Here is a 15,146-nt window from a genome sequence, read left to right as displayed (position 1 = left end):
ATAGCTGCTCACATCAAATTCAAGGCATTAATGTTTGCCTACAGAACCACCACTGGCTCTGCACCCCTTTATCTAAATTCATTACTTTAGACTTATGTGCCCTCTAGAAGTTTGCTTTCTGCAAGTGAATGACCCTTTGTTATGCCATCCCAAAGAGGCACAAAATCACTTTCACAGACTTTTAAATTAACTGTTCCCTCCTGGTGGAATGACCTGCCCAACTCAATCCGAGCAGCTGAGTCCTTAACCATCTTCAAGGCTAAAATCACACCTCTCCATCTTTATTTGACCCTCTAACTCTAGCACTCTCTATTCTAATTATATTCTTTAAAAAACTGCCCCTTTTAGACTTGCACTCTATTAATTTACATACTGGTTGTTTTCTTAGAAAAAAAAGCTTCTCTAATCTTTTTGCATTCTATTTGTTTTCTTTTTATTTATTATACAATTAACAAAAGCAAAAAAGGCCTCTAACACTAGCTTGCGCTAGTCTTCTTCTATTCTATCTGTTTTTTTATTTAAAAAAAAAAACATTGCTACATGTACTGTGTTACTATATCCAAATGGCTGAAAAATCATTTAAAACTACTAGTAATATAATTGAATGACTTTTCACTTTTGACCAACAGGTGGCACCGTCATCAATTCGATGTGGTGTGTTCTGTGTGAGGTGACAATGGCAAACGCAAAGTTTGGTGTCAATATGCCAAAGCATTGCAGAGACACGGCCTCAAGTGTCATTTTGGCATCATGCCTCAAATTCGTTGTTGTGGTATGTGAAAACCGTTTTGTCTATCAACACGAAATCCATAACTTTTGTCAGCATGGTCTGAAGATGATATGCTTCGATTTTGGTGAAAATCGGACCATCGGTCTAAGAGTAGTTCGAAAAAGTAGATTATCAATATAAATCAAAATGGCGGATAGGAACTTCGACTTACTATGAAATAATTGGTATGTGTGCTGTCAGCATGACCCAAGGAATCATTTGAGACCAGTTTCATTACAATAGGCTAATGCTATCAAAAGTTATTTGCATTTTTGTAAATTTCATTATGAATAATTAATTAATGGTTTATTACTCTTGATCAATAGGTGGCGCTGTTACCAAACTGACGTGGCGTGGTCAGTGTGATGTCATAATGTCACATACAAATTTTAGTGTGAATATATCAAAGTTTCACTGAGATACAGCCTTAGATGCAGTTTGGCATCTTTCCAGCAAATTCGTTGACACGCTAAACGAAAACCGTTTCGTATATCGACACAAAATCCATAACATTTTGTCAGTCAAATTTGGTGAAAATCGGACTAACGATCTAGGAGGAGTTCGAAAAAGTAGGTTTTCAACATGAATAAAAATGGTGGACAGGAAATTCATCCAATTATGGCAAAATTGATATTGATGTTCTCGGCATGAACCAAGGAATCTATCAACATCAGTTTCATTACAATAGACTAATGTAAATAAAGTTATTAGTATTTTAAGAAATTTTATTATAACTTTTGACCACAAGGTGCCGAAGAAGCATACGAGTTTTGTAACGATATGTCAATGCGTTCGTAAAATATAGCACTTTACGACAAATTCAGCATCGCCGACGCCCAAAATGGCTGATATGGGAAAATTATGGTTGAGTTCGGCATGATGTACCGAATCTAAAGAGACCAGTTTTGTGATTTTTGGCCAAACCATTTACAAGTTCTAAGTAAAAATATGCATTTTTTTCATATCTCCCGACCACTAGGTGGCACAGCACCGAAACACTACAGGTCGCCTCAGGTCATGCTTGTTATAACACACACCAAGTTTCGTCTCAATACGCCAAACCCTTGCGGAGATATAGCCTCAGATCTATTTTTGCGTGCTTTTTGGCGAATTCATTAGTGTGGTATTCAACAACGCTTTGACGAATCAACTTGAATTCCATAACTTTTTGCCTCCATGTTCTGTAGATGATGTGAACAAATTTTGGTGAGAATCAGACAAACCGTCTAGGACGAGGTCGACAAAGTAGATTTTACGAACAATTGATATAGCGAAAAAACGAAACCTTACGATTTTTTGAATTTTGGATCAAGGAATCTTGAGCCAAGGATTCAGAAGAAAAAATCGTTTTAATTTTGTGGCTTACGGTTCAAAAGTTATTAGCATAACAAAATTGAAATTTCGGACAAGTGGTGGCGCAAGAGAGTTTGAGTTAGAGACTCCAAATATGCTGTGGTTACTATTGACACTATCATCTATCAGTGTGCCAAATTTTACAACTTTCCCGCAATCGGTTCTATGGGCTGCCATTAACTTTGCGGCGGAAGAAGAAAAAGAATAATAATGGCAACGGTTTCAATAGGTGCCTACGCACCACTTTGGTGCTTGGCCCCTAATAATAAGAACGCTAACGATTACAATATGTGCCTACGCACCTTCGGTGCTTGGCCCCTAATAAGAACGCTAACGATTACAATATGTGCCTACGCACCTTCGGTGCTTGGCCCCTAAAAAGAATGCCAACAGATACAATAAGTGCCATCCCACCTTCGGTGCTTGGCCCCTAATAACGCCAACAAAAACAATAGGTACCATTGCACCCACGGTGCTTGGCCACTAATAACGACAACAAAAACAACAGGTACCATCGCACCCACGGTGCTTGGCCCTAATATCGGCAACAAAACAATAGGTACCATCGCACCCATGGTGCTTGGCCCATAATAACGCCAACAAAAACAATAGGTGCCACGGCACCTTCAGTGCTTGGCCCCTAATAATTTGAGTAATAAAAAGAAAAGAAAAAAGAGAAAAAAAGAATTAGCTTTGTATATAGTACATACTCAAGTGCATACTCTGATTGCCAGACATACACTGATATTGCCAGTCATTCAGCTTGATTGCTGGTCATACAGTCAGTAATCACACGCTGATGTGCGGTCATACAGATGGTAATCCTGCAGATACAGCCACATTCCACACAAAACACACACATATGTGAAAAATGTTGAAGAAAAAAAAAGGAGATTTATTTGTGCAAAAAGCCGATCACTAAATTACGCCCCAATCAGATGACAGGTGCTTTACAGCGTGCGTCACAAGCCATCACTAGAGAGCAGCAGAATTCAAATAAACAATATTCCGCATATCTTTGACTTTTTTTAGTGGATGGTCTCATTCGGTTTGTGACACTGTATGCTACAAAACCATGTTGTTGTTTTTCACTACCAATACGCTGTTTTTGAGCGTAATTTATTCCATAACGGATACAAACACTAACCTTCCCCGGATAAATGTGACGTAAACAAAGGAATAACCAATAACCATATTACAACGTTATTGTTTTGTTGGACTAAAAGTGCTCTATGGGATGTTGTTCCGTGGAACCTTGCCTTTTTAAATAAACCGGGATTTCAGTAGTGGATGCATTTGTGACTCGTTATTACGATGAATCTGGTACGTACTGCATTTTTATTATGCATGTTTTGATGTGGACTGCTTACACAAATTTAGCAAATACATTCCTTATAAGCTTTCCATTGAAAAACAGTGATCTAACGTCGATGCTTGAGGCTTAGACCTTCAGAATGATACATAGTTTGTCAAGATTAATTTTGTCCCGTTTCATTTAATCTATTCGTAAACAATGACACTTGCAAACAAAGAGCGTTCAGGGCACTGGTGTTGTGCTGAATTCTGACCCCTGCCAGATTACTACCCCCCTAGTATTATTAGTATTATTAGGTTTAGGGTTAGGTGTGGGGGAGGGGTTAGAATTAGGCAATAAGGTAGCGATTTCAATGAGAGGGGGTAACAATTTGGCAGCGAGTCGAAAATGGCCACAACACCGGCGACCTGGTGCAGGTTATCAGGTACATTTGTTATGTTCTCTATGTTCTATTTTGAATACAATATTGGCTCATGTGATTTCAAAGACTTTTAGCTTTCATTTTATTCAAATTTAAAAAATGTCCCAACATTTCCGGAATTCGGGTTGTAGAGTGTTACCGTCTTTCAATTTCATTCTTCTGGGTTTTGGTTCTTTGAGTTTCTTACCTGTAGTTAGTCCCATTATTCTTAATTGCTATAGTTCCTGTGTGAATTTGTACCACCTGTTTTGTATGACTATATTTACATGTGCACTAATAATGTGATTATTTCTTAATATCAGAGTAAGGATTTAATCCCAGTAAGATATTTTACATGAGACGAGCAAACCACTTCTTTCCATTTTACATGCATTTTTTTATTATTATGATTATTATAAGAAGTGTGGTTATTCTCAACTAAACTCACATATATTAGATGTGTTACTGGCCACTTACATCGAATGTAAAGCATCTCTACAGACGTTTTGGAAATTTATTCAGGGCTGTAATGAACATCCCAACATCGTGACCTCATAAAGTTGTTATAATCCATGAATACACAGTGAAACTATTATTTATATCATATCTATATTTTGTTATAATGAGAGGATTCACAGGCTTGTATAACACTGAACAAAACCCAAGCTTTCTAAGTGGTGAGGGGACGCTTGAACCTAAACACCTCTGATTGGCCATTGTGTTCAAGAAATCAACAGATATGTCTTTGATTGGCTACATTGCTCAATGCTACAAAAACACATTACAAATTAGGGCTGCCCTTGACTAATGATTTTTTTTTGGTCGACTAGTAGTCGTTCATTTTAAGCATTAGTTAACTAACCGCGCGTTTATTAATAAACCATTTAAATCATAATAATGAACCTTTAATTGCCTACATAGCCTAATAAGCGCTCAAGTGCATGCATAAAGCTTGCCACAGCACACTGGCAGAAGTAATGATTATGAATGTGTCAGTGAAAAACAATAAAGAGGCTGCATTAACATTTTATTAATTTATTAATAAACTAGTTCTTTCTTTGTTTTCAGCTTAAGAGATGAAGTCCGCAAACTGACTCGTCATCTCCACAGTAGTGGATGCACCTGTATGCATGTTTCATACGGATTACATAATTTGAGAATATTTGAATTCCATTTGAATTGGTTCATTTAAAAGTAGACATTTCACTCTCTATAGATACATTTTTGTATCATCATGTCTGAAAGGCAATACACAGACTTTCGCACTCAAGTTCATGGCGAGCGAGACGGCAAAAAAGCGCACCCTGTTTGCTTTAATTATTTTACAAAAGTGCAATGTTTTGTTGTTATTGTGAGCGCAAACAAATAAACGAGAGTCTTTACAGATTCTAAAGATGTATTACTCTAATCTGTATGACCAAAACTGAGGGAGTATTTTACGAGCAAATGGCTACACTGGTGCCTCCTCCATCTGTCATGCCCGTTGGTCATGCAGTGAGCGCCCCGTATTCAGTGTCCACACTCCGCATAGACACTTAAATAGCGCACATTTAAATGCGGCCATTTAAAGTTGTTGCTACTAACATATTTTAGATGATAAGCCATATTTGAGGTCGATGAATGCAAGTGTTTGGATGTCCTGCCCGATGTACTGTATTACCACATAGATCAGCCGTTAATGATCTGTCCGTCACGGACTGCGTGACTTCGCTTGTGGATTTATTTATTTATTTTTCTGCAACTAAGTGCCTAATAAAATTTTGGTCAACCAAGCCTCTTCTCGTCGTTCGTCGACTATTAGGGGGCAGCCTTATGGCAAATAGAAACCTTTGAAGCTCTCCCGAGGTCAAATGAATATGTATTGGAATGTTTGCCAAATCTGTCTCACCAGCATCCTGTTTTTACAGCCTCAACTAAGGGTGCTCTCTCTATAAGGCCCTAAATGGTTTAGCTCCTGCGTACCTAACTTGTCTTCTATCTACAATCCAACCCGCTCCCTAAGGCTGAAAAACTCTGGACTTTTGGTAGTACCTAGGATAGCAAAGTCCACTAAAGGAGGTAGAGCTTCTTCACATTTGGCTCCCAAACTCTGGAATAGCCTTCCTGATAACGTTCGGGGTTCAGACACACTCTATCTGTTTAAATCTAGATTAAAGACACATCTCTTTAGCCAAGCATTCACATAATGCATTTTATAATCTTGTATTGCAGTTATATATGATCAAATGTACATTATTATTATTCTTTAGCTTGGGTTGAACAAATCATTTTTGCTTAGATGGAACAGCAGCTACGCTAATTATGTCTCTATTTGTTTCTCTGTTTCTGCTCTGATTAACATCCCGTGATAACTAGGAATTACAGAAGCTTCAGTCTGGATCCAACCCTTTAAATGATCTGAGATCACCGAACACCTGAGAAAAGATAATGCCAACCCCTCAGAGGACCTCAGAGGATGCAACGCTTAGACAACATAAAGAATTACCAAATTTTGCCATAAGTTAAATATATTAAGGTTCTGCAATATATAAATATATTGTGGAAACATAATTTCCTGTAGAGCTGCTTTGAAATGATTTGTATCGTAAAAAGCACTATACAAATAAACTTGAACTTGAACTTGCTCTTGCTTAGCACCTTCTAGCACCCCCATAGAATCAGGCCTGCTTCAGAATAATGTCACAGAGTTCATTCATTAAGTTGTGTGAACAAAGCATGCAGTATCTGTGTATGTCCGATCAACATAAGTTGATTTGAGACAACGTATTAAGTATGAAGTGTTTTAGTAGTTTCAGTGCATTTTGGATGTGAAATTTACTGCTGTGCCAAGCTAAAGTTTGGTTAGGAGCACTGTGCGAAGAGTATTGAAAAAAAGGGCCTAAGTATCGAGGGAAAAAAAGTAAAAAAAAAGCTGAACTTCAACAAAGATCTGACCAGTTTTGAATAATACAAAATATGTCACGGAAGCATCTCTTGTCTGTGGCAAACACAAACCAGTCTGATATGCTCCTAATGGCCTGATGGAGGGGAGAGATAAAAAGAGTCTATATACAATACCTCCAGTTGCTATGGTGATTTGTTTCACTTGATGTCCATAGAAAAGGAAGTCAAACGTTAGTGCCACCCGCTAGTGAGGAAACAGGGAGTATGATAAAGGAAAAGATACAAAATAGAGAGAAAAAGAGAAATGTAGTCAGGGATGTAAAATGCTAAGTAACAAAATTACAAGCTAGAATAAAATGTGTTTCTTTGGCCACTGTGATCCATGTACATATTTTCCTAAGAATACAGGAATATCTCTGCGTGGTTGTCTCACCGATGCTTGTCTGTGTGTGTTGGATAGAATAGCGTGCACTCTAACAGGTCCTTGATGCATTGAATCAAGATCCACCCAGAGATCCTGTGTCCGTTTGTCACCAGGACCAAAACTGCGCCAGGAGTAGTACCTCTGGGAGTCCTCCTGAGAGACAAATAATGTGAATATGTAAAGGATGCCAATAATAAAATTAAAATAAAACAATAATAATAATAATAATAATGATGATACATTGTCTCAAATCCAGATGTCCATCAATCAATAGAAATGGATGGATAAGGAAGAAGAGGTCAAAAGAACCAGATTAGGATAATGCACAGCAAAATGTTTTTCTTCATCAATAATATTTTCATTTGCCTTGTTGGTTAGTTGGTTGATTGCATTTGATCACAAAAAAAAAGAAAAGAAAGAAGAAGTTTTCTTTCAATAGATTCTATAGATTTCCTTTTTATTGAAGCAAAAAAACATTTACACGGGTTCAAGCACTCCAGCGGCAAAATGAGGAAATAAAGCATGGCATGGAGCATCAGACCAACTGCAACAATGTGTAACTGAAGCCATTTTAGGATGATTTTAATTGAAATGGCTGAAAAATTATAAATACAACCACTAGTAATGTGATTAAATGGCTTATCACTTTTGACTGGTGATGCTGTAGTCAAATCATTTTGGTGTATTCTGTGTGAGGTTACAATGGCACACACAAAGTTTGTTGTCATTATGTCAAAGTTTTGCAGAGATAGAGCCTTAATCATTTTGTCATAATCTGTCATTTATGTCATTGAAGCTCTATCCTATCATCTTTACTATTTATCCAAATAGTTCATTCACGTCCTAAAAAAAAAAAAAAAAACAAGACAAAGAAGGCGCCAATGGTGAAACAGAGCGAGCCAGCGTTTGCCGGGCACTTTTCAAACTTCTGGGGTAAGTAAATGTAAGGTCTGTTTTGGGTTTTGTTTCTTGTTCATGTTTTCATGTCTTTTATTTTGAAGTTTGGTCATGGTTCCTGTTTTGTCATGCTTCCCTTGCCCTCATGTTTCATTGCTATTGGTTCCTTTGTTCTATGTGTCATGTTCTGATTGGTTGTCCTTGTCATGTGACCCTCATAGTTTTGTATAAGTTTGCTAGGTGCAATTGTGCCTTGTCGTGTATTGTCGTTGTAACCTGCTGTCGGTGAGTTTAGTTTGTTCATGCTACGTCTGTCTCATGCCACGTCAAGCCTGTTGTCAAGTCAAGTCTGTGTTAAGTCTGCATCTGTTTGGATCATGTTTGGATTATGGAAACCACTCTGTAAATAAACTGCACTTGGGTTCATACTACACTCGCCTTCAGTGGACTCCCTCGTTACAGAATACACGACCCTTAAAATGAACCCAGCAGTTACACGTCTCCTCTGCCTGTGTCAGGAGGGCCGGGCTATAGAGGAGTATGTGGCCGATTTTTGTGAACTTTCTCACTTGGTGAATTCTAATGACGTGACCCTAAAGGACATTTTTCGTTCGGGTGTCGACGAACCACTTCGTTCCAGTCTGCCAGGGGGAACTATTTGTTGGTCACTGGAACGATACATTGACTTTGTTCTTGTGTTGGCCGGGTCACCACTGACTGTGGGTATTATGGATAGGGAGCCTACTAACGTCACATCTGCTATGCCAAAGCCTGTTAACGTCATACCTGCTGCTCCAAGACATGCTCAAATCTTGCCAGGGCCTGATCACGTCATGCTGGCTAACCAAGAGCTTCTGCATAACATGGCTGCCATTCAAGAGCTGCGTCGCAAGATGGCCGTCACTCAAGAATCTCTTCGGCAAATGGCCGCAGTTCTAGAGTCTGCTCACGTCATGCCTGCCCAGCCCGAGTCTGCTCACGTCATGCCTGCCCAGCCCGAGTCTGCTCACGTCATGCCTGCCCAGCCCGAGTCTGCTCACGTCATGCCTGCCCAGCCCGAGTCTGCTCACGTCATGCCTGCCCAGCCCGAGTCTGCTCACGTCATGCCTGCCCAGCCCGAGTCTGCTCACGTCATGCCTGCCCAGCCCGAGTCTGCTCACGTCATGCCTGCCCAGCCCAAGTCTGCTCACGTCATGCCTGCCCACGCCACGCCTGAGTCCCCGGCCAAGATGGCCGCCACAAATTTCCCCGAGGAATTTTTTTGGGGGGGCTATAGTACCGAAGCTCCTGCTAATGCGGAGCTTGGGTCTGGAGCTAATGGATGCATGGTTGGCGTATCTGACCTCCCATTGAATACCGCACTGTCTGTGATGGCGGTTGCCATTGGGTGCGTGTGGGCTGCACACTGTGCTCCTGAATCCTCGTCCTGCTCTGTCACGGCTATGGAGGCCGTGTGTGAATCCTTGTCCTGCCCAGTCATGGCTATGGAGGCCGTATGTGAATCCTTGTCCTGCCCAGTCACGGCTATAGTGTCCGCGCTTCAAGAGCGCCCTCAAGTGCCCACTCCTCCTGAGCGCCCTCAAGTGCCTGCTCCTCCAGAGCGCCCCTCAGATCCTGAGTCTCTAGTCCCGGCTGCTCTGCCCTGGTGGGCTCCGGCCCCGTCTGCTCTGCCCTGGTGGACCCTGATCCTGCCTGCTCCCCATGGCCCCCTGCCTTGCCTGCTCCGCCATGGCCCCCTGCCATGGCCCCCTGCCTTGCCTGCTCCGCCATGGCTCCCTGCTCTCCCAGGCCCGCCATTGCCCCATGCTCCTAGTCCTGTTGCCCTTCACGGGCCTGGCCCACCATCCCTCCCCCCCATTCTGCCTCTGCTTCACCACCCCCCTGGACTTTTTTGGGGTTGTTTTGGGTTTTTGTTTGGGCGTCGGGAGCCGCCCTTAGAGGGGGGAATATGTAAGGTCTGTTTTGGGTTTTGTTTCTTGTTCATGTTTTCATGTCTTTTATTTTGAAGTTTGGTCATGGTTCCTGTTTTGTCATGCTTCCCTTGCCCTCATGTTTCATTGCTATTGGTTCCTTTGTTCTATGTGTCATGTTCTGATTGGTTGTCCTTGTCATGTGACCCTCATAGTTTTGTATAAGTTTGCTAGGTGCAATTGTGCCTTGTCGTGTATTGTCGTTGTAACCTGCTGTCGGTGAGTTTAGTTTGTTCATGCTACGTCTGTCTCATGCCACGTCAAGCCTGTTGTCAAGTCTGCGTTAAGTCTGCATCTGTTTGGATCATGTTTGGATTATGGAAACCACTTTGTAAATAAACTGCACTTGGGTTCATACTACACTCGCCTTCAGTGGACTCCCTCGTTACAGTAAATAGAAACTCGGTTGATAGAAGGACAGTTATTGCATGGATGGAGCAAGAACTAAATACATGCACACAGTTCAGTTGAATGGTAAAAATCGCCCTCTTACAGTGCAGTTAAACTAAATGTACGAAGCTAAAATAACCTCAACATTAACAACAACATTGAAATAAGAGCGCATGCATTTTTACATGCATCTGGCTGATAGATCAACCATGATTTATCTGTTTATCAGATGCATTTAAAATCACTTTTTCTATGTGCGTGCTTTGGATGTGTGTGCACATGAGCGAAGAAACAAGATGTATGACTGGACAATTTATTCATATTCAAAACGAGACGATGTGAACATTACGGAGTACTAAATACTCGCACGCATAGCATTTTTCATTCATACTCGAAGCCGGAGGGCGCTCTCATGCAGAAAGTCCAAAACAGCCTTGTAGAAGTAATTTATATGTGCAGGAAATCCCTAATATGGACAAAGGCATCATGCTATCTCTGTAGCTAAAAAAAGATAATTTCAGGTAATTTCCAGGTAATTATTATAGTATATGAATAATACAGTGATAATTGACATTACATTTATTAAGTGAAGTCAAGTCTATATTATTTGTATAGCCCTTTTAACAATGCAAATTGTGTCAAAGCAGCTTTACATCGGCTTGATATAAAGCTGGGTGGCTTTATATAAGCTTTACAGTATTCAGACAGGGAAATAGTTTGTCGAAATAGTGTCATTCTCCTCTGGAAATAGTGTCATTTTATATTACAGTATAGAAACTATTCTGCCTTAATATGTGTTTGTATAAACCAATCCTAAAATTGTCATTAGAAAAATACAGGAATATATATATATATATATATATATATACTTTGCCACATTCTTCATTAATAAAATTACAAACCTCACTGCACAATTTTCCACACCACAATCTATCAAACACATCTTACCAGCAAACATACACTCGTTCACATCCTTCTCTCCACTCTCTCAGGCCGAAGTCTCTAAACTCATCCTTTCCAGTCATCCTACCTGTCCGCTTGATCCTATTCCATCTCATCTCCTTCAAGCCATTTCTCCTGCAGTTGTAGCTGCACTCACTCACATCATTAACACATCCCTTCACAATGGAATTTTTCCCTCAGCATTTAAACAGGCTCGAATAACTCCAGTTCTTAAAAAAAAACACTCTTAACCCAACTCTTTTAGGGAACTATAGACAGGTTTCCCTTCTTCCTTTCATTGCAAAAACACTTGAACGAGTTGTGTTCAACCAACCAACTGTCTTTCTCACACAGAACAACCTCCTGGACAGTAACCAATCTCGCTTCAGAAGTGGACATTCAACCGAAACTGCCTTGCTTTCTGTTGTTGAAGCCCTAAGACTTGCAAGAGCTACTTCCAAATCTTCATTACTTATCTTGCTGGATCTGTCTGCTGCTTTTGATACGGTTAAATGTTAGGTATAGTTGAGAATTTAGTATTTATAATGAATTTATAATCTATACGAATGCGGCTTCAAACTGATGTCCAGGATGAGATGAGATAGATAAAAAAGTCAATAACAACATATTTAAATAAATAGGGCCCAAAGATGATGGTTTTAATAAGATGGTCTAAGATGGTGTTGGAAAATCTTGTTTAATTTAGTTCATATCACATATTTTTGTTATTTCTTTATCCGATCTTTGATTGTTGCCTCACTTAAAACATATTTCTTTCCGACGTAAGAATTAAATCAGACCTACTTCAAATGTACATTTGAACAGATGGTTTACATCACGCGAGATCAATAAACAGATATCCCGAGCTTTGATTTTTGGGCGGTTAAAAACCCCTTTTGCGTTCAAACACGCAAGCGGGACTACGCTAACATTGAACCAATTAAGTTGTAAAAGAAAAAATCTAAAAGATGTTTCATCCCGTCGGCGAAACATCTCCAGATGTGTTAAGTAAACTGATGAATATGTGGCTGGGTAACTACGTCTGATGAATTTGCGTGGGGAGGTTTTGATGAGATTTATAACAAAAGTCAGAATCTGAATAAATATATGATGTATGATAAAGTACTAAATATAAAATGTATTCAGAGTACTTGTTTTAACAAATTTGTTGTTAATCTATATCATACCCTCAGGTAAATTATGTAAACATATGCGAAACTGATATTTAAATGTAAAATAATAAAAGTGTTCGTTTACGCAATCATTCACAAGCGATCTTATTATTTATAGAACGCTTACGGTTATGGTTTAAACACGAATTTCACAATATTTGATCATACTATTTCACAAATTATCATTACACATTACTAAATATTTGTGGTATTAGACCACCCCCTGCAGGCAGTTATCGGATTTACAATGTGTTTACACAGTATAATGTTTTATTTTATCAAAATAAAAAGAACTGGTCTATATAGGTTTATTTGACTAAGATTTGATCAAAAAACGATATAAGAAACATGCAATCACTTAAAACTTCTCAGTAAAATAATTACACCTACAGTTTTAAACATGTTTAAAAAGTTGTAAACACATTGTGTCACTAAAGTAAGTCATGATGTCTATTGTCTTTAAATTAAACTTTAGTTTTATTCTTCAATTTCTTTAAAATAGCTTGATGATAATGCATAGTGGTTTTCTGATGATAGTGGTTTTCTCACATGAGTAGATAACTCTTTGGATGTCTTTGTGGCAAACACATAATTTTTACTTCAGAAAAGTTTTCGAAATGTATGACTGAACTTTTCTCATTTGACAGACCTACATTTCAAATTATTTACCCGAGGTATTTAACATCCAGAGGGAACACATGTTGTTTTCTAATGTTCATGGGAACCTTTATTGGTGTAAATTTCTCACCTAGAACACAAAACTTGTACATTTTGACTATTTGACTCTTTTGTAGGTATCATGTCATTTGAAATGGTTTACTAAAAGATTAAAGCACCAGCATCTGTGTTTTCAGCATGAAAGAGATGTAAAAGGATGTTTCAACTATAATCGTCATTTCTTTTGTTTGTTTGGCTGTATTTGTTTTAAGACTCCTCCGCACGTTCATGATAATCCTTGCATGAGAAAGTGAGCATGACAAGTGCATACTTATTCATTTAATAAATAAATCACATATGTCATGTAGTTAATTAATTGAAAGGTGCACGTTTTGACCGTTTTAGGTATTCATCTGACCAAAAGGTTTGATCCTGGGGAAACACGCACAACAGCGTACACGTACTGTATAAATCACAAAGTTTTCCACTGTAGTAGGCCGACTCTGAAACCAGACCAAAAAAAATTAGCTTGAGACTTAGTTGTAGCAGTATGAAAATTGTTGTTTTTATCTTTCTATGATTTGTTTGTGTTGTTCTGAACCACAGTTTCATTTTTCACATCACAAATCGTATTGTATTGTCATGTTTGATTGTAAAAGTTTTGTGTATGAGTGTCTTTTTTTTTTTTTTTTTTTGCAAAAAAATTAAAAAAATCTGTAATGTTAGCGAACTCTTTGTGTTCGTCATATTCGTCAATATTTATGTGAATTTGCTTGATAAAATAAAATATTTAACAAAATGTTTGGGTAATGTGTGCGAATATAGAATGCGGCACAAGGATTTTTGAAAATATTTTATCCTGAAATATCCATGTAACACTCGGAATCATTTAAGATTGAGAATAGTAATGCAATTTACACATTAACATTTTACAGGAGATGCGAATGTGAGTTCTTGGCTGATTTGTACATCATTAAATTAAAATAATTCTATTATAAAATTGTCATGAACTGAAGGTGTAAACAAAAACACTGTGCATTTACCAGTAAGATACTTTTAAGGCCTTGTTCACAAGAAAAACATAAGATTGTTTAAGAGATAATAATCTCACTGAATGTATCAAAGCATTCAATGTTTATGACTATTGAAGGCACCACATCCTCGGTTGTTTCACACCTACAGGCCCTACCTACGTTCAGGTCTTGTGATCGTGTGGGGGATTTGTGTTTGACAAAGAGTTGCAGATTGTGAAACTCTACGTTTTGAAATCTTAAGACAAATATATATCCGAATGCTCCTACCTGCTTTCGACCGCCATAGACTTGACATACTTCTACAATCAAATTTGGAGAAACTTTATTATGGATGAAAAAATTTGGTACAATTTCCAGCGGGATGGTACAATGCCTGGCATGAGGTATAATGAAAGCAAGCCGTCAGACTACATATCCATATCATCCTGTTCGAACAAAATGCTTCATGATCAAAATCATCTCATGTTGGTAAATAAACATCGGGAGGACTCTGAAACAAAGTTTTTGTCTCAAAGCAGCGATGAGTCTGACTCTGATGAGTATGATCGAGACTGGCCTCTTCCTTTCGAATGCTGCAAAAAGAGTCTATATTTCGAGCAAAGCGACATACCTGTGTTAAAAACTATTTTTTCAATGATAGACGAGCTGTTTCAGTCAAGTTAAATTTGTTTTAAACTGAATAATCAGTCTGTATATTCAGTATAATCGTGTATTCGGTATAACAAACCTGAACAATGATATTATAATGTTTCTTTTTCAGCGGTTACTCACCCATCTATGTGTTCCTTGCTGTATGTTTAATTGTTTAATAATTGGCTATTGGATTAAGTTTTCCCAAGCCACAATACATTACCGTTACTTGAAACAAACTGCCAGCGTCTTAACAAAACTCCTTAACAGATCTTAACAGTACGGTCAACAGAGCAACTGCAACATCTTG

The 15,146-nt window shown here is 38.6% G+C and overlaps 1 protein-coding gene across 1 annotated transcript in view; it reads right to left on the bottom strand.

Annotated features, from left to right (window-relative positions):
* Positions 1-15,146, bottom strand: part of plxdc1 (plexin domain containing 1) — a gene marked incomplete at both ends in the record, with an annotated part of 280,087 nt that overhangs the window by 112,257 nt on the left and 152,684 nt on the right. The window contains 2 exons of the mRNA XM_079397708.1: positions 6,895-6,964; positions 7,154-7,297. Coding sequence (XP_079253834.1) covers positions 6,895-6,964; positions 7,154-7,297 — 214 coding nt within the window. The remainder of the gene's footprint in view (positions 1-6,894; positions 6,965-7,153; positions 7,298-15,146) is intronic.

This window comes from Barbus barbus, assembly GCF_936440315.1.
Source record: "Barbus barbus genome assembly, chromosome: 38".
NCBI lineage: Eukaryota > Metazoa > Chordata > Actinopteri > Cypriniformes > Cyprinidae > Barbus > Barbus barbus.
The sequence above is the reverse complement of the archived record's forward strand: the minus strand, read 5'-3'. Positions and strand labels throughout refer to the sequence as shown.